This window comes from Artemia sp. Qi Xiang Cuo, chromosome 1 (genome assembly GCF_049724085.1).
Source record: "Artemia sp. Qi Xiang Cuo chromosome 1, ASM4972408v1, whole genome shotgun sequence".
In the NCBI taxonomy this organism is placed as follows: Eukaryota; Metazoa; Arthropoda; class Branchiopoda; order Anostraca; family Artemiidae; genus Artemia; species Artemia sp. Qi Xiang Cuo.
This window is the reverse complement of record NC_142794.1, coordinates 17,680,367-17,701,031: the sequence shown is the minus strand read 5'-3', so window position 1 is coordinate 17,701,031 and position 20,665 is coordinate 17,680,367. Positions and strand designations below refer to the sequence as shown.

Genomic DNA, 20,665 nt, shown 5'->3' with positions numbered 1-20,665 from the left:
CTCTTCCCGGTATATTTTTGGAGTTTAGGGTTGGTTGCGACACATGTAGGTAAAGAATAACGTATGATATTTGGAATTTAATTCTTAGAATTTGAGTGAAAGTGAATAGGTTCCGGGGGATGCTTAATATTATGTAAATATTTTGAGTTATTTCTAACTCAAGTTCTTTGCAGTGTAAATATTTCTTTGCAGTGTCCACATAATTTGCCAGTGAACTATCAGATATACTCCTCCTTCATACCATTCTGAAAAATCTGAGGCCTGCTCTAAAATATAGTTCTTATTTTTACCTGCCAGAAACATATCTATTGAGCTTTCTTCATTCCTTTCAGGGCATCAGTGGCTCAAATCTAACATTGGTGTTACACCAAAGTCCTCTTGGTCAATTGACACCTTTGGTCATGGTCCTGTAGCACCTTATTTAATGCGATCTTCTGGGCTGAACAATACCGTCACGCAACGAATCCATTACACATGGAAGCAATGGCTTGCAGCAAAGCAAGCTGATGACTTCATATGGAGACAAACATGGGATAGTCATGGAGAAAGTGATATACTTTGCCACAATTTTCCGTTTGATATTTATAGCATTAAACATTCCTGTGGACCTCATCCAAACATTTGTGTCAACTATGATTTCCGAAAAATACGGGGAGAATTCACGGAATACGGAATGAAATCTGAACCTGTAGACAAAATGAATATCAAAGAAAAGGCTGAAATATTGTTGGAAGAGTATGGACGTTCCGCCTCATTATTTCAACATAATGTTGTTCTTGTACCTATTGGTGATGACTTCCGCTATGATAAGCCAGAAGAGTGGGATCAACAGTACATCAACTATAAGCAGCTAGCAGATTATATAAACAAAAACCGTGATGACTACAATACGGATATATCCTTTGGCACTTTGTCTGATTATTTCAGCTCGGTGCGATCTCGTCAAAAAAGTTTCACGACTATCCAAGGTGACTTTTTTGTTTACAGCGACATCTTTACAGATGGTATTCCTGCTTATTGGAGTGGTTATTTCACTACACGACCGTATTGGAAGGCAATGACACGGGAAGTTGAAGCAAACTTACGCGCAGTTGAAATTCTGTATAGTTTTGCTTCACAAAGAGCACGGCAAATCGGTTCCCAATTTTGGTCACGTATCCTTGATAAAGAATATTCAAGTATATCTAGTGCTAGGCAAAATTTAGGTTTATTTCAGCATCATGACGCAATAACGGGCACTTCAAAGGCAAATGTTATGTTAGACTATGGCCAGAAGTTACTTGCATCTTTAAAAATTACTGATAATGTTCTAAATATTGCTGCAAGTAGCTTACTATCCACAGAGGGTCAATTTGTGGATTTAATGTCTGATATTGAACGTCAAGCGTTTGGAGATACTCCAGTACGAATACAAGTGAATGAACAAGGACGTAAAGCCACAGTAGTTTTATATAACAGTGATCCACATTTTCGAGAAGAAGTTATTAAGGTGAAAACCAGCTCTCCATATGTTTTAGTCAAAGATCCAACGGGCACTGTTATTACTCACCAAATTAATCCCGTTTGGACACTAGTGAATGATGATACCCATAATGAACATGGGGAGCTATTTTATTCTAAGAATAATTTTGAAGTTGTTTTTATTGCCAGTCTTGATCCTTTGTCTCTTGCTCTTTACGAAGTTATAGGCCAACCGGAAGGCAGAAACGCTGCTATTGCTACAGTTTATAAAAAGGGAAGGTTAGACAATAGAAATGTACCGTTTGATCAGCAGAAGGTTAAGGAAGGTGATATTCAACTAGAGAACAACAAGATGAAAGGTAAACTATTCTTTAACTTCTGGTTTTTCTTTAAATAATTTCTTAGCTGCTTTAAATTATAGATAATTGAGCCTTTAAAAGCAATAAAAGAAGACCTGACATATGTGAAAAGTCATATTTATGGGCCAACAAATCTTTAAAAGCAAAGTTGCATGTGGTCATAAAAGCCAGTCTACTTGAATGTATAACAGATTTTTTTTAAAGCAGGAAACATTAGTATTTTTCTACCAAAATAATCGTCTTTATGGCCTGGTATGCTATCTAATTACTGTGTCTGACCATGCCACAAGATTTCTGAAAAATTAGTAGCTAGCTGGTCTACCACAATCCAAATATATCGAAGCCGTTCGTGTCCTAAGGTTCGGAAACTAGGACTATCTTTTTGTGTTTATTCTATTAGTATAATTGCCATATGATACCACTGATACTTTCTATGTGGCCTTCAAGCATTTTGTTTTCTGTTGGATCTTCGATTTTTGTTGTATTCATTATGTTCTTTTTTGTCTTTTCTTATGAAGACTGACTTTAGGTGACCAGGCTAATTTTCCAAAATTAAATCAGAATAACCCTAATGACTCTGAAATTTGAATTATATATTCCTGCTCTTAGGTTCTATTTACAAACAAAACAAAATGCAAATAGAGAAAAATGAGTCCAATATTTCATACAATACAGTGGAAAAAAAAGTTCACTAATGACGAAAAAAGCCTGCATTTTTCGGCTTCACGGCTATAAGCATTTAGGAGCGAAAAAAACAAAACTAATTAAAATACATAAATTAAAGGAAAAACAAATACACAAACGAAAAAAAATGCATCTTAATAGAACCAAAACAAACATAAAACAAGTTAGCTCGTCTCTCTACAACAGGTATACAATTAAGTTTTAATTTGATAATGAACTCTAGCAAAATTTCTTTAGCCTCTCGGAGCTCGGTGAGTAGCCTGTCCCTAGCCAGGAAAGAAGGAGGGTTGGGCGACAGGCTAATCCCCTATCCCTGTAAAAATTTTAGATGACTTTCGAAACGACAACGAAAAACCTCGGACCTAATTTGATTTCTCTGGTAACGACTACTGACCGTTCCCGGACACGATTTTTGACAGCGAATTAACCTTTTCGTCTTGCTTTTTGGAATGTCAGGACTGTTAATCCAGACACACAACTAGGTCGTCGAGAGGGCGTCATTAGAATTCTCCAATCATATAAGACTGAAATAGCAGCTATTTCTGAAGCCAGGCTTACTGGCGCTGGTTCAATATATGTTGACAACTATGAAGTGTTCTTCTCGGGTAAAGAGAAGAGACGCGAAGCCAGAGTTGCCCTTGCTGTCAGTAAACAAGCAAAGAGGTTGATGTTGGAATTTGTACCCATGAATGAAAGAATTCTTAAGGCTCTTTTTGAAAGCTCCCAGTCTAAATTTACCGTCGTTGCAGCCTATGCCCCCACAAACGATTCTGGTGGGGACACCAAGGACAGTTTCTATAGTGATTTGAACGACATACTCAATACAGTACCTGAACACGATGTATTAGTTGTGTGTGGAAATTTTAATGCCAAAGTTGGTAGTGATAGCAGTTTTGTGCCTGATGTGATAGGCCGCCATGGCGTGGGTGTTATCAATGATAATGGAGTTCGTTTGGTGGATATGTCTGCCAGCCGAAATCTGATAGTAGGTAGATCATGGTTCCCCCACCGTAAAATACACAAATATACTAGGACTTCTTCTGGCGGAGTGACAAGGAGCCAGATTGACCACATATTGGTGAAAAAGCGTCACGGACGATCGCTGGAGGATGTGCGAACTTACCGTGGTGCAGATTGATACTCTGACTTCCAGCTGGTGAGTGCCAGTTTCAAACTCAGCTGAAGACCGTGAACAAATTTGAAAACCCTTTCAAGTCCTTTGACGTCTGGAAGCTCCAGAATAAGAATCTTCGACAAGCGTACTGTGTGAATCTTTCTAATAGGCTTGCAAGTCTTTCAACTGAAGACACAACTGCAACAGTAAACAAGAGATGGGAGTCTATTTTAAAATGTGTGCGAGGTGCCGCCGAAGAAAACATAGGGTATACAAAAAAGAAAAGTGAGCAGTGGATCAACGACAAATCTTGGAAACTTATGAATGATCGAAAAGAAGCCAAAATCATGCTGGAATCATGCGAGAGTGAGTCCACTGTCGAATACAATGATTTTTTGAAACTAAATATAAGGAAGCCCACAAGGACGTAAAGCGGTCTACCAGAACTGACAAACGGCTCTTCCTTGATACAAAAGCGGCTGAAGCAGAGGCAGCCCACAGTAAGGGCGACAGTCGGACAGTCAACCGTATCACAAAGGAAATAACTGGTGATTTCGGAAAGCCGGCAGCTGTGATTGGAAGTAGAGCTGGCCAACTTCTTACAAAAAAGGAAGATATTGATAAGAGATGGATTGAATACTTCAATGAGGTACTAAACTTTCCACTGCCTACAAACCCTGTATCCCCTCTGGCTGAGCTACCGTTCCTCCAACTTGACATAAGTGAAGAACCTATAAGCTTGCTTGAATTCATGATAGTATTGCACAAGATTAAGAATGGCAAAGCTGCAGGAGTTGATGGCTTACAGCCTGAACTCTTGAAGTATGGAGCAAAAGTCATTGCCAAGCCCCTTCACGAGGTTATTTCTCAGACAAGGGAAACTGAAAATATTCTCACCGATTGGAAGAATGGGGCTAACGTCAAGCTCTTTAAGAAAGGCAGAACAACCGACTGTAATAACTGGCGAGGTATCACTCTGCAGTCTGTAGGGAGTAAGATTTTCTGCCAAGTACTACTGAACTGTATTCAGTCAAAAGTCGACGCAATACTAAGAGATGAGCAACATGGGTTTCCACCAGGGAGATCATACGCTGATTTGATATTCACTTTGGGGATACTCGTAGAAAAAGCAAACGAATGGCAGACTGAGATTATTATTGCCTTCATTGACTTTTCGAAAGCGTTTGACTCGGTCCACAGAGACTCACTATGGAAAATACTTCGGTATTATGGATTCCCCGACAAAATTGTTTGTATGATTGTCATGCTATACGAGAATCAGTTATGTGTTGCACGGAGTGATGATTGAGACCCTACCGAATGGTTCAGTGTGAAGTCTGGTGTCCGCCAAGGATTTATCCTCTCCCCAGTGTTGATTGCTATTCTCATCGACTACTTAATTCGAAAATGTAACTTCAAAGGTGTAATTCAGCTGAACCTAAACCACAAATTCTATGACGGCAATTTTGCTGATGATATAACCCTCCTATCTAATTTAAGAGAGGAGCTGCAGAATAATATCGCTGTACTCTCCAGTATGGCCGGTTGAGTTAGTCTGTCAATCAGTACACGGAAAACAAAGGTCATGCAAAACAGAGTCAATACCCTACCTGCCCCACCGCTTAAAATCGGATCTGATGTACTAGAGGATGTTGAAGAGTTCAAGTACCTTGGTAGTGTCATTAAATATGATGGTAGCCTTGACCGGGAAATTACCATACGGATTACATGCGCAGGAAGCGCCTTCAATAAACTAAGAAATATGTGAAGGAATCCAGCATACTCCCTACAGCTCAAGCTTTTCAATAGTAACGTCCTCTCCGTACTAATGTACGGCTGCGAATCTTGGTCGTTGACTAAGCAGCTAGAAAAGCGAATCTAGGGTTTTGAGAACATCTGTATTTGGCGTATCCTTGGTATCCAGTGGACTGATAAGCTCACCAACGCCTTTATACATGAAAAGACAAAGCTGCCACTAGTGATCGATAGAATTGTGACTAACCGATAGCGATATTGGGGTCACATGATGCGGATGGGTGAGGGCCGCCTACACCGCGATGTGTGGTGTTGGGTTCCTTTTGGCATCAGAAGACGTGGGTGGCAGAACACAACACCGGGAAATTGCCTTGAGAAGGATGCTGCACTTTTGAGATCGTCGCTCGAAGAATTTTGGTCAAAAGCACAAGAGAGATCGTCATGGAGAGACACCGTTGTCGCCTTGTGCGCCAGCCTGCGTGGGAAGACTAAAGTCTAAGTAATTAATTTATTTAACAATTTACGTATGCCCTAGTTTAAAACAAATATAATTAAATACAGGTCAAGAAAACTTCATTACGCTTGATAAATTGCATGAATCTTTTCGTTTGCTTGTTTATCAGCAGCACAATGACTCTTGCCGTATTTTGTTTCGTTTTCATCTGCATTTATAGGGTGAAAAGTCGCATGGGGCTTATTTACTGAATGTCATTATTTTAAGTATCTGAGGTTTTCACATGTAGTTTAATTAAACTATTATAAATAAGTTTCAGCCTATTCTCAGTCTAGGATTTTTGTAAATGGAAAAGCAGTGTGGTCAAAGAAATTATTTAGATCTTCCTCATCTAGGTTCTAGCGGAGGATGTTGAATTTCTTAGACAAAAATGTCCAAACAACGTTGCTATGTGATTTACAGTAGGCATAAGCTATTAAAATGAAAATTTTCTTAGAAAATTTCAAGAATAAGAAGACTCCATTGAATACCTATCTAAAAAAATTATCAGAAGTTTGGAGCTTTTTTTAACACAATTTGGGTGACCAAAGAATAAATTTTTCAGTGATAATAGAAAAGAGAATAGTCGTCAACATTAACAATTAATGCCGTTTTATTGACGAGGACACTGGTAACCAAGAACTATCCAACATTTATCAAACTTCATTCCATTATTTGGATGATTCTTTGGAACAAAACGTAAACTATCAAACGTGATAAGACGTGAAAATTGACAACATGGACCATCACTTGCGACAACACCAATAAGGGCAGATAAAGAAAAGTGCATTGCTAAACTGTCTGAGGTAATCAAAATCCAAAATAAAGAAGATAGACAAATATGGTTAACTGATATACAACAGCGAGTATCAAAACGTTTCATACATGAAAATGAAGAGCAAAGACACGGGTGGTTAGAAGATGTGCGAAAAAGAGAATTAGAGCGTGTCAAAATGAAAATGAAGAGCAAAGACACGGGCGGTTAGAAGATTTGCGACAGCGAGAACTAGAGCGTGTCAAAAATGAAAATGAAGATCAAAGACACGCGGTTAGAAGATAAATGAAAAGAAGGATTAGAGCGTGTCAAAAATAAAAATGAAGAGCAAAGACACACGTGGTTAGAAGATAAATGAAAACGAGAATTAGAGCGTGTCAAAAATTAAAATGAAGAGCAAAGACACACGTGGTTAGAAGATCATGTGACACCGAACATGTGGGTGAGTCAAAAATGAAAATGAAGAGCAAAGACGCATGCGAACAGCTGTGTCGTAATCTTCGTCACCAAAAACGTGTGGCAGAAAACCAAGTACATATGTCATAAACACAATGAATGTTACATATAAGTCTTTGGGAACCTTCAACGTCGCTTGTACTCACAGTGGAGCCCTCCATTTTCCCGAGGAAAGAGTAGCAAACAAAGGTAATTCATTTAGAGATTGCTGCCTGCATGGTCAAGTTGCAATGTCACCAGCTCAATTTCCAAATGAATTGGTTTGCCTTTTTTTAGGACATCACTTAAGAGTTTTATAAATGTATTCGAAGCTTGAACTCGTAATTTGCTCTAGCTTCATTCAACGTAAGCGATGGTCGAACCATAATCAGTCCTCTTCCTAAAAATCTTCTTACTGAAATTGAATTAACGGAAGACATAATTTCCAGCGGTAATTTAATCAAGGAAGTTTTTGGAGAATGTTTGTCTAAATAAAGTTTCAATTTAATGAAGGATCGAGTTGTTTTAGCTTCAATCAACAAAGAAGTTAGTAAAATAAATGCAAAAATTTTCGATCGTCTCCCAGGAGAATATAAATCGTTTAAAAATTACGATTCTCTAAAATCTAAAGAAAAAGGAGGAATTGAATTTACTACAGATTCCTCAGTTCAATTGAAAGTGCAGAATTACCACCACATGACTTGAAAATTAAGAAAAATACGATAGTTGCTCTTGCGTAACTTAGATGTTTCAGAAGGGATGTGTGTAATGGAAACCGCCTTATTGTTACTGAATTATGCAACAACATAATAAAGGTGAATATCATTACTGGTGAAAAAACGGGAAAGGACGTTTACATTTCTCGAGTTACACTGGACTCTAGTAAAAGTCAAATTGGATGTACAGTTCAACGACATTAATTTCCACTTCGACTCACGTTTGCCATGACTATACAGAAGTCGCAAGTGTCAACTTTTGAATTTGTTGGTGTCGACCTTTGTTCGTCAGTTTTTAATCATGGAACGTTATACGCGGCATTTTCTCTTGTGAAAAGACAACGTAGCTTAAAAGTTCTGCTACCACTTGAAACTGACCGAAGAACATATAACGAAGTGTCGAAGGAAGCCCTGACAACCATCAACAAGACGTCTTATTGTTAGAGTCACAAGAACGATCTAAATATCTTTCAGAGCTTTTTTTATCGGATCTTTGAATGTTGTTATATTCTCACATCTATTTCTAGTGATGATGATAAACTTGAAAATTCAAAAAAAAAAATTTTTTGCCACAAAAAGTAGCCCGCCTAAAGACTATGCTCCCTCTGCAAGTATGGAATGTTTTTTTCTGCTCTCCGGGAGTGGTTAAATACCTGCGAATGGTAAATTTAGTTCTAACCAACCACAAAGTTAAATTTCTGACATATGGTGTACACAGTTTCTTAGATTAAAAGTACGAGGAAAATTAGATGAATATCTTTGAAAAAAGGAAATAAATCATATTTTTCAGCAAGTCTAGGTCTTTATCTAAGAAAAATCTGAGTAATATCTAGCATTTGCTTGGTGAGTACATAGATCTGAGACTAATCAATCCAATGGTGTAAATATATTGTCCTTTTAGGGCAGGTTATAGTACAGGCTCGTCTCATAAATTTATGTTTTCAGAAAAAAAAAATTTACTTCAAGCTATCATCTTTATTCCATAACCCTGCTTAATTTGTTCTTCTTTGTCACTTCAAATTTTATTCTATTTTTTTAGTCCGATTTGATGGTACGTCGGGACTCATGCGCTCAATTACGTTAAAGTCAACTGGTAGAACAACAGAATGCCAACTTGTATTTGGCGCTTACCAGTCAACACAGTTCCGTAGTGGTTCTTATCTTTTCAAGCCAGATGTCTCCATTGATGAGCCGTATATTGATATTCTTAATGACCAAAAGAAAGAGGTAAGTTACTTTCATATTCACTATGACAGCTATTTTAGATCTTGTTTTCTCCCGTGGAGATGAAGATTTAAGTTATGTTGTAGCGATTTTGTTTGAAAAGTTTGGAGGCAATTTGAGTTCGTGCTGCCTAGCAAATGGAGGACCGCCACTATTTGATTTAATTAACGGTGCATTTTATTGTTTCCTCAACAGGATTGTCCTAGAAGGCCAAACTAATATGGTCTATGGGCCACAATTTATGTATTTGTGTGTGTATGTAATCTAAGCGTAATGTATTACTAAAACCGATCTAAACCTGAATGACCAAACAATTCGTGGTAAAGGACTGTAAGTGAGAAGCGACTGGGGCTAATGATGACTGAGACTCTAAAAAAGAACTTAACTCTAATAAAAACATCAAAAAAGTCGTCCTTTTATGGTTATTAAGAATATGTTAATCACTTCCATGCTCGCTGTGATTGAAAGAAATAGCTGAGGTACGTTAATGCTTATAATTTATTCCTACAAGATTTTTCATGCTTATCAATAGTATTTAAAAACTCAGCACACTGCGAAAAACAGAAGATTTTCTCTAATGAAAAATGTAAATTCAAATTGAATTTAAATTGTGTAAATAAGTTACACAATCAAAACTAGATATATTGAAAAAAGAAGTGTAGCTCACAGTCTTCGTAAAGAAAACGAGTCTGAAAGATTTTTTCAAATTTTTGTGTTCATATAAAGTACCACGAGTTTTTCTTAGGACCAAGTCAAGTCATAATACGATTTTCTAAGATTTTCTAAGATCTTCAGTCAAGTGATAATACGAGCAATGTATCACATTTTCGTTTTTTTTTTTTTTTTTACTTAGAAGCTATGTCGGGGTTTTATAATCAAATCTTGCCTGATTTCTCCGCGGAAAGTTTGTATCATTATCCTTTCTAGAATTGATATGAAAAGAACAAGTGTTTCTAGCCTTGTACGTGTTAATTAACTACAGAAAGGACCTTGTAGGCGTATATACTTACAGAAAAGATTTTTTCAACAATCAGTTGTAATCTGAAATTATCATTTTATTTTAGTTATACCTAGAGATTCCTATTCAAACTCCTCTTTCTGCATTGCAGAGCAAGGCTACTGCTATCGCAACTGTATTGTTTCTCGGGATCAGTAGTCTGTTGCTTCAAAGAGGTAATAAATGCATACTTGAAATTTGTCCTGGATATGAGACTCTTAAAACGTGGGAGAAAAGCTCTAGTGAAGCTTGTAAGATTTCTAGAAGTTTTTAGATACAAAATAGAAACCCTTTTTCCCTCGTGTTATACAAGGTGCCAAAATAAAACTATCCTAGGAGGAAAGCGGCGTTTTCAGAACAGTTTTATTTCGTTCTCCTGCTAAACTTTTAAATTCTCTCTCAGAAAACCGGAGAATAAAATTCCATATCTCATTTAGATTTCTCAGAAATTATTCTGGAAAAATGGACCTCGAATGCGAAAGTCCAATACCTCGGGTTGTCTTCTGAAATTTTTGATTTTATGCCCTCGTGTTGGGGTTCCACCCCTTGTTTCTTTTCTTTTCAGGTAAATGACCTATTTTCTTTCCTGTAATTACAGTTGTCTATAAGATAATTTTAAATCGTAAGTTAAACTCGTTGTCAAGGCAACCATTTTGCAAGAGAAAGTAAATTGCTTTGATGAGTCATCGCATGGGCTTGCTAAAATTCAAGTCATTGATTCTGAAAATATGTGTAGGACAAATTCAATTGAGGGACCTGATACGTTTGATTGGCCTGCGTCTTACTGGGCCACGCCCCAAGTGCCAAGATTCTTTAAGTGTCCTAATAATATTTTTTAGTCTGTATTGACAGTCTACATTGAGACCCCGTTTAGGGAGTCTATTTTTTTAGAGTTCTGATATATGTGTGATTTTGAATACAGTAAGCAAATTTTCTATATAATCTTTGACTTTTTAGCCTAGGCAGGGTCCAAGGAGATAGTTAGAAATATTAGTAATTACCCATGTTGGACACCCTTGGCCTTAAAGTTTGGCAGTCTGACCGTTCAATCACGTTATCATACCCTGGAGCAGAGCATATTGTAAATTGGGTATTAACATACCCTATATTTACATAGCCGTTGTGGTAAGCGCGGGTATCCCATTATAATATTTGGCGCCAGTGGCACTTCTCACTTCAGTAAGTGGTGTAGCACCTTTTTTGCACCAACAAGTGGTGACACCCGTACCTTACCACCCGAAAATAATTCTGGAAAAACGAACCTCGAGTGCGAAAGTCCAATACCTCGGGTTGTCTTCTGTAATTTTTGATTTGATGCCCTTGTGAATTTTAATCAAGAAATACTATGAGAAGTAAGCAAGATGACATGAACTTTCTTGTATACGCAATTGCTTCGTTCACTTAGAAACAATTCCCAATTATCCCCGAGAAATCTATATTGTTCTGTTGGTTTTCCTGGGCATTGGAATTTGCAAGCAGCGTCCTAATTTTACATGCTTGTTAATATCTTGGATGCCAAAATGAGTGAGCTGTTGGTCCAACTTTAGATTCAGACTGGCCCAGCTGGGGTAGCGGAGAACTGACTCTAGATTTACCCAGCTTCTCTGGAATTAATTATTCTTCTATAGAATTTTTTTTATTTTTAATAAGTCACGATGGAATTGGAATTAGAAAGGCAGTAACATGTACAACTATAGTGGGAAGTTCTTCTCTTATATGGTTTACAGAATATACCAAATATGAGTCATCTGCTTCCAACTCAAAATTTCACTTGTGGTAGCATAAAATGCATTGAATTGTTTATTCAACACATTCATAAAAACTAGACGGAAATATCCAAATAGAGCAAACAGGGTTTTTTTAATACGTTGTTGAGTCGTTGTTTTGAGTGTTGAGAGTTGTATTTTGTTTCCATGGCCCTTTGGCTGTTTTTTCATTGATTAGCTATCTATCACTTCGTCATATCTTACAACACTCTCGATTACGAAGAGCAAAACATACCTCCTATAGTAGTGATAATGGTCTTGAAAAATATAATGATTTTGTATTATTCTATTTTTACCACTACAGTCGTGTCACTGCCTGCATTAGAGGGTGAAATGGGGGGATAGCTTTGTCTTTGACGCATTTGGCATGGTGGTGACTATTATGTTTAGTAATAGTGTTCAATGGGGAATAGGATGGTATTATGTCTTCTTTTTTTTTATTATAGATAGTTCACATAAGAAATTTTGTGCCAAGGCTATCTTACTGATGGAAACCTTAATGTTACAAGGTTATCTTAAAGATTAGAGGAATTTTTTTTTAGTAATGTTGTAATTCATAGTCACTCATACACTAAGTTTTTCTTCGTTTAATTGACTTTTATTTAAGCTTCAGGTTTCAGGCTTCAATGAAAGCAACCATTTTTCTCTTTTTTTCCTAGTAAATTTTCTCTTTTCTCCTTTTTCTTGCAATTTGTTCCAACATTTTTGATGTGACCTCACGATTTACATTTCCTCTTCTGCAAGACCCTTCGTCAGTAATAGTTTTTCTGTTACCAAAATAAATAATTCAAATTTATATCAGCAGTTGCTCTATTAAAGGCTGTCAGTGTGAAGTCGTTCTTTTCAGCTAACCTTCTAAAGGGCAAACACTATTCTTCACATATAAAGCCACAACAGTTTAGTGAACTATGTTTCTACTCTAATTTTGCCATTCGTTCTATTAAGCTTTTGGAAGCAAGACCTATCTCATTATTAAGTCCTTATTACAAGGACTTTTTCGGCATGTGCTATAATCTTTAAATATCAAGGACAGTGAAAATAGTATCTGATTGTTTGAAATGGTTAAGTGGAAACTTACACATCCTTATCAAAAGCGGAAAAATTAAAAATTCAATTTTATTTAAAAAGCCCTTTTTATGCAGCTATGCAGTTTTTTGTAGCTGTGGGTGCCAATTTAAAAAATCAGGACATAAGTGAAAATTCAGCAAAAAATCACCCAAAAACATGTGGCACCAAACAGCCTAATTAGGCATAGGTGTCCTTGAAATCAACAAGCTGCAAATCTTTGAAGTTTTACGGATGCGAAACCATTTCAAAATATTTAATTGATTTTGCTTATTTATTTTACAGTTCAGATTTGAATACACCTAAAATGAGGTCAGGGAAATTTTTTATTATAATTTAATGTCCCGAGTACTTCAGTTTCTAACAAAAGTAATGTAAGGGGATTCATTGAAAAGAAACGCCATTGGACATGAACAATTGAAGCATGTATTATGAGAATCTGAAAAGACCCAATTTCATAGGAGCAAACTTTAAAACAGGCACTTGACAAGCTTTTAACGTCCTCATTACTACAGCACCTCTGATCAGGAGAGGATTGAGTCTTTTCAGGAGAGGATTGAGAAATGAGTTAGACCCCCCCCCCCCCCGCGAAAACTTTGTCTGACTCGTCAAAACGTAACAAAAACATATACAAATAAACTTTATATGGGTTCTTTAAAGTTTTTTAACCTTCCTCAAAAAAAATACCCCCCCTCCGTAAAACACCCTGACATATGGGCCTGGTCTTCAATTAGTTTTTGTTTTTTTCACATTTGTAGTTTAACTCCTCTTTAAGTATCGGAAACAGATTTTATCTCGTGAGCGATAAATTCGTAGTAAAAATCAGAAGTATACCATCTTTATCAATTTTCTGCATTGTCTGTTTTGTGAAGAGAATTGATGTTGTAAGTAAGAAATTCATGTAATTATGTCATACATAAAATAATTCATTTTCGATGAATCAGAGCCATCGCTTACCGGTGTCTAAAATCAGACAAAGTCTTACAGACTATTTCACTGGAAATGCTTCATTTCTGACTCTCAATGTGACATTTGATAGGAAATATGGGATCTCAAAGGCTTTCAATAAAGGTGATAAATCTTATCCGAGCTCAAGAGCCTCTTTATTTCAAAGCTTCCAGGCAATTTCCGCTAAGCACCTTTATCAAAGCCTTTTTTGTTTAATTGGGTAATTTCTTTGAACATATAATAAAAAAGATACCTTTTTAAAAAAAAGATAAGCCGGTTTCCTTCTTGGGGGTAAGCCTCTGAGAGAATTGGGATGATTGCTGAATATACTTTCTACTTGGTGTTTTGGCATACTTCTCACTGAAGAGCTTCTTTGTTTTGTTTAGTAGCAAGTTTCAGTTTTAGCACTTTTCCTTTTTATTAAGATTATTCGGTGAGACAGTAATATTAAACAAGTGGAATTGGCAATGTGTTTAGAACGCCACCTTTCTCACAATTCCAATGAAACTTCATAGCATCTAAAATCATCTGTCGTTTTTTATGTGTGGCTCTTTTTTCACTTTTATCAGGTGAGACTAAAATGTTAATTAAATAAAAAATGTCTTTTCAACTGAAAGTAAGGAGCATTACTAAAACTTAAAACGAACAGAAATTATTCTGTAAATGAGGGGGCTGCTATTTCCTCGACCATTGTTCTTAACGCTGAAGTCTTAAAGTTCTTTGAAAATGCTTCTCATTTCTGCTTTTCATTATGTTTGAGTAGTCTTTCTTAAAGAATAAGGACAAAAAGCCAAACTTTAACGTAAAGAATGACGGCTGAGGATGGCTCTCATATACAGAATAATTTCTGTTCGTTTGAAGTTTTAATGCTACTCCTTACTTTCGGTGGAAAAAGCTTGTTTTTTTTATTAATTTCTGACTGTTTTTCAAGTCAATTCAGAAAGTTCCCTTAACTCCCCTCCCCCGTTTAAACATTCTCCTGAAAAATTCCCCCGAAAACTTTTCTCCCCACAGAGAATTTTTTCCGTGGAAAATTCCCCCTCCCCGAAGAAAATTACCCTGAAAAACTCGGTATATTACCCAATTACAGATGATATATGTGAATATATACGCAAATTGTGTAACTTACATAACTTTCCTCAGGGACTATGGAGAATCATGTCATCCCTAAAAGCACATTTATTGGATATTTCATCTATCCTGAAATAAATGGCTATTTGAAAACTTAGCTAGGTGTACTCTAATCTTTTGGTCACTTCAGAAGGGCGCTAGAACTTTATATTTTCCTTCGAATGAGCTCCCTTTCGATCTTCTTGGACTATTGTTTCAATACGATCATCTCTGGGAAAAAAACGACGAAAAAACAAACAAACAAATAAACACGCTTCCGTGTTCTTTCTTCTGCAAAAAATACAAAATTCCACATTTTGTAGAAAGGTGCGTAAAAACTCTTCAGTAGGGTTCTCTGATCTTTTCGGAGCAGTTTTCTCCCTTTTTCGAAAATCAGGCGAATTTTCTCAGGCTCGTAGCTCTTGACAGGTAATAGCACTCTACATATTTGGAATCAGAACAAAAAGTAAATCTTTCGATATATCTATTGTTATAAAAATTATACGTTTTAATGTTTCGGTTACTATTGGTCCGAGTCGCTCATTACTTACTGTTTGCAGTTAAAACTATGATATAGTTACAGTTACATTTGAGCCAAGTTCGAACATGAACTTTTTGATAAATGAAATTGGCAATGTTTTTTAGAACGCTAATTTTTATTGGTACTGCTACAACTTCATGTTTGCAGAATCAATCCGCTTCATTTATCTACATATCTTTTTCTTTAAGTCTGGTTTTCTTTCTTTAGTTTAGTTTCTCTCTCTCCTCTTTTTTTCTCCTTTCTTCCTCTTTCTGTCGCTATAAATCTTCTCTCGGTTTTTATTCGCTGGTCAAGTTTATGTGGCGTAGTCTATGGCTTATCAAACAGTTCGTTGTAAAATTAAATGTAAGTAAGGAGCGACTTGTCGTGACAGTAACAGAAATTAAAAAAGAAATTTCAACTGAAAGTAAGGAGCATTACTAAAACTTAAAACGAACAGAAATTATTCTGCAAATGAGGGGGCTGCTATTTCCTCGACCCTTGTTCTTAACGCTGAAGTCTTAAAGTTCTTTGAAAATGATTCTCATTTGGCTTCTCATTATGTTTGAGTAGTCTTTCTTAAAGAATAAGAACAAAAAGTCAAACTTTAACTTAAAGAATGAGGGCTGAGTCTATGTAGTCAAGGGTGTAGTCTGTGGCTTATCCAACAGTTCGTTGTAAAAACTTGTCGTAACAGTAACAAAAATTAAAAAAAAACTGACAATATAAGAAAAACACTTTTATTTTATTTCTAAACCTGCAAAATTGATGGATTTTAAAACTACGAATAAAAAAATTATGAGTATGAGATAATACACCTAATTTTCAAGAAAGGGAGAATAACACCCACCCAATGGAGTGACCATGATGGGAATAATACCGTTAGATCTGACACGTCAGAGAATCCGACTGTAATGGTTTAAAATCCTAAATGTGGTATGTTGACTATATTTTTTTTTTCAGGAGATCTAGGATGCATGTTCATTCGTTTTTTTTTGTGGCTTATTTGTTTGTTTGTCTCTCCCAAGAATATTGAGAGTGATATTATTGGGCCTGACTTTGAATTTTTAGTGGCTTTTTAAATATCAAAAGACACTACACCCCAGAAAATTGGCATTGTCTGTCCCTTTGTGGAGCAAAACAATAATTTTGACCCGATGAGGGCCAAACGATAAGAGAATTAAAATCTGAAAAAAAATTCATTTAGGACTATCAAAAACTATATATTGAGTTTCCCAGTTTGAGAGGTCAAAACCCCAGTGGCTCATTCGCTTCTAAAGACACGCGCAGTGTGTGTGTTTGACAATTAAAATAAACGAAAATTTTAAAGCTTAATTTAACTCAGTTGCTTCATTTGAGGCTTAATAAAACTATTTGCCGTGTATATTGTGCATCAGTTTAATTCAGATAATTGTGCATAATCAGATAATCAGATAATTGTGCATCAGTCACTATGGAGTAGAACCAGTTGATCTTTTTCTGAATGTGGAGGGGAAGGTGGCTGAAGCCATTTATGTCAAAATTCTGCACCATTTAGTCAATCTTCTGATGAATACAGAAGAAGGGGATTGAATATCCTCCCCAGTATTCCTTCATTCTTAGGGACAATTGTGACCTAAACCTGTAATATGGCTGCTTTAGTGGGACAACTTCCCTTTTGTTACACAAATGTTTCAATTGCAACATGAAAGATTACGTTTATATGACTGCCAAGTAGGGGGGGGGGAGAGGTGGGGAGTGATTCGTATATATAAAATTTTGCGGAGGAACGTTGCTTGAAAACTGTAACAATGATGACCTCAAAAATCGTTTTTATATTTCCGACTATATGACTTCCTGAGAAATATTGAAAGGGGTTTACTTTTTCAGGGATGATCATCTTTCTCGAAGCATTTTCATGGTTAAACTAAACTTGGAAAATATAAAATGGGAGTAAAAGGCTCTCATTTAAGAAGCACAATTCATTTTTGCGCAAGGCTCATGCGCAATTCAAATATTCCAAGGGTATATTTGAATGCCAAATTCTCCTAGCTTCAGGTAAATTGAGCCTTCAGGTAAATACAGAATTAGTTCTAAGGAAGGGAAGACAGGGGACGAGGAGGGGGGGTTTAAAGGTAGAAAATTTTGTTTTTATTTTGTAGTGATTTCTGGTCGTTTGGATTAACCACTCCATATTCCAAAACCCAGATCATTTTCAGTAGAAACCGAAACTTAAAAAAAAGATTTTTTTTTATTAAAATATGTGCATCGAGAGAATCCATTACTATTTATGCTGACTCTAAAAATGCAAAATTCATCAATTCTAAAGTTGCTCCTTAATTTTTATAGAAAAATAAAATCTGCTTAATTTCAAGAAAGAAATGATAGAGCCCTCAGGAAGGGCAGAGATTATGACAAAAGCTGTATTTACACAGTGAAATTAAACATATTTTGGAACGCTTATACAACCATTTACAAAAATACGAAATATCCTGTTCCTCCAGAGAGGAATGTTCACCTATGCGGGTTTCCTCCTGAGATGATCATATTGAGGCAGTAGTCGTAAATTATTCAATGAAAACTTTGAGCAGAAATTAAAAGTCTTAGTGCTCTTCTTGAAAGCAAAAGATATTATACCACTGAAAATTGATGTTTTTCAAAACTTTGTGTTTCATTGCAGTAATTATGGCCTGGAGAGGGATGAATTTCTACTGAACGATAATTCTGTGATAGCAAATGAATTTAAAACTATTGAAAAGCCATTTATTGAGCTACCCAGTAATGGAAGGCCATAATCCGGGGCAGTGGTAGAACCATTTCTAAATTCACGAGCTCTACATCTGAAAAAGACGGTTAACAAAGAGGATTGATTTTCAGCTTCATTTATCAGAGTTAATGTTTCTAAGGCTACAAAGAAATAGGTAGAGTTGTGCAGGATTTCAGATCATCTTTTAAAGAAGAGGGCCAATTTATCTTTTTGTCAGTCGGGGGGAACGGTGCGTGAAGTCTCAAAAGTATATTATTATGCCCAATTTACTCTCAGCACTCTACATTTGTTTGGGCATCTTATGAGTCTTCACTGAAAAGCCTGGTAACCATATGTATAAATTTTGCAAAAAATATCCCGCCCTCTCAATAGAGCACGCATTTGGAAAACACTTTCTATTGTATGAATCCATCAAAAATAGATATTAAGTATTAAAATTTATGAAAATACAGAAGCTTGTGTCTACACATCGGGACACTCGCCGCAGCGTCTTAATACGGCATTTGCTGAACTGAGCATTGTCATGTCCCGCCATCAAACACCATGTCAAAAGTTGCACCAGTCAGTTTTACTGTTCTTTTGAGGCCAAAATATTTGAAAAGCAAATAAAATGTTTGGATTTCGGTGTTAAAATTCATTTCACTGAAAAACCTTTAACATTAATTGGATAGACTACATCTCAAATGCTGAAATACAAAAAATTACTAATCGGCGTTTTGTGATAAATATTATGCACTATTGTGTGCTTAAGACACACCTTAAAGATTAAACAATTTCAAGCCACCACTTTAGTTGCAACTTTCAGGACTGAGGTAGAAGAATTGTCCATAGAATACCCCATATGGCCTATGCCAGTTACACTTCAGTGATTTCCATACGTTTTACAGCCCGACTGCAAAGACATGGTTCTAGAAGCAGAATAGAGAGAAGACTTGAGTCCTAAGCACAGGTTTAGGTGCACGTTTTACAGCCCGACTGCAAAGACATGGTTCTAGAAGCAGAATAGAGAGAAGACTTGAGTCCTAAGCACTGTTTTGGGTGCACGTTTTACAGCCCGATTGCAAAGACATGGTTCTAGAAGCAGAATAGAGAGAAGACTTGAGTCCTAAGCACCGGTTTTGGTGCACGTTTTACAGCCCGACTGCAAAGACATGGTTCTAGAAGCAGAATAGAGAGAAGACTTGAGTCCTAAGCACTGTTTTGGGTGCACGTTTTACAGCCCGATTGCAAAGACATGGTTCTAGAAGCAGAATAGAGAGAAGACTTGAGTCCTAAGCACCGGTTTGGGTGCACGTTTTACAGCCCGACTGCAAAGACATGGTTCTAGAAGCAGAATAGAGAGAAGACTTGAGTCCTAAGCACCGGTTTTGGTGCACGTTTTACAGCCCGACTGCAAAGACATGGTTCTAGAAGCAGAATAGAGAGAAGACTTGAGTCCTAAGCACCGGTTTGGGTGCACGTTTTACAGCCCGACTGCAAAGACATGGTTCTAGAAGCAGAATAGAGAGAAGACTTGAGTCTAAAGCACCGTTTTGGGTGCACGTTTTACAGCCCAACTGCAAAGACATGGTTCTAGAAGTAGAATAGAGAGAAGACTTGAGTCCTAAGCACCGCTTTAGGTGCACGTTTTACAGCCCGACTGCAAAGACATGGTTCTAGAAGCAGAATAGAGAGAAGACTTGAGTCCTAAGCACCGTTTTGGGTGCCTGAAAAGGCATATAAGTAGGCATATATGAGGTTAAATTTCAGATTTTCAGTGTTAAGTGTCAAGCAGTACCTAAGTGTCTGACCTTTTACACTAAAAAATGTGAAATTTTCAGACTTTTCCGTGGATCTTGGGCAAAGCTATAGGGCAATGACAAAAGATAAATTGATTTCATGAATAGTCGAAGAGGCATTAGTACAGGAAATGAAAATAGCTTCGAATTACAGAAAAGGAAATACGAGTATTAATAGAAAATAGCTGAAAAAGATAGCTATAAAAATAATACTTTGAAGAAAAATGAAAATTAAAAATTGCTCTAAAAGAATATCCTTGTGTGTCTGTCACAAATTTAGACATCGTGAAAAAAATCAGTTACAGATAGTGTTTCTTCTCTCTTTAAAACTATTTTATAGTGTTTTCATAGCATAAAGTGCATTGTACAACATAAAATTTACTTTATATTTATTAAAAAATAAAGCAAAATAAGATTTAAAAATATTTATAAGCAATTTTTGTTTTAATTTAAAAATTATTTGAAAATTAATTTAACTTTAATCCAAAATTTTATTAATTTAATTTAAAATAATGTTAATTTAGAATTTTTAATTTGGGGTAGATTTATAATAATTTGGGGTAGATTTTTTAAAATAAAATGTTTTATATTAAATTAAAAGACATTTTGTAACACATCATGCCTATACATGATCATCTCTACATAGAAACTTTGCCTGGTCAACGACAAATAAGCTCCCTATTGCATTGCAAACCCAAAAAATCATTTTCAGTGACACC

General features: G+C 36.3%; 1 protein-coding gene across 4 annotated transcripts in view; it reads left to right on the top strand.

The window, feature by feature from the left end:
* alpha-Man-IIb (alpha-Mannosidase class II b) overlaps nucleotides 1-20,665 on the top strand; it is a 147,954-nt gene that overhangs the window by 105,233 nt on the left and 22,056 nt on the right. For all 4 annotated transcript variants that reach the window (XM_089091697.1, XM_089091627.1, XM_089091798.1 and 1 more), the window contains exons 6-7: nucleotides 333-1,820; nucleotides 8,832-9,019. In XM_089091697.1, coding sequence (XP_088947823.1) covers nucleotides 333-1,820; nucleotides 8,832-9,019 — 1,676 coding nt within the window. The remainder of the gene's footprint in view (nucleotides 1-332; nucleotides 1,821-8,831; nucleotides 9,020-20,665) is intronic.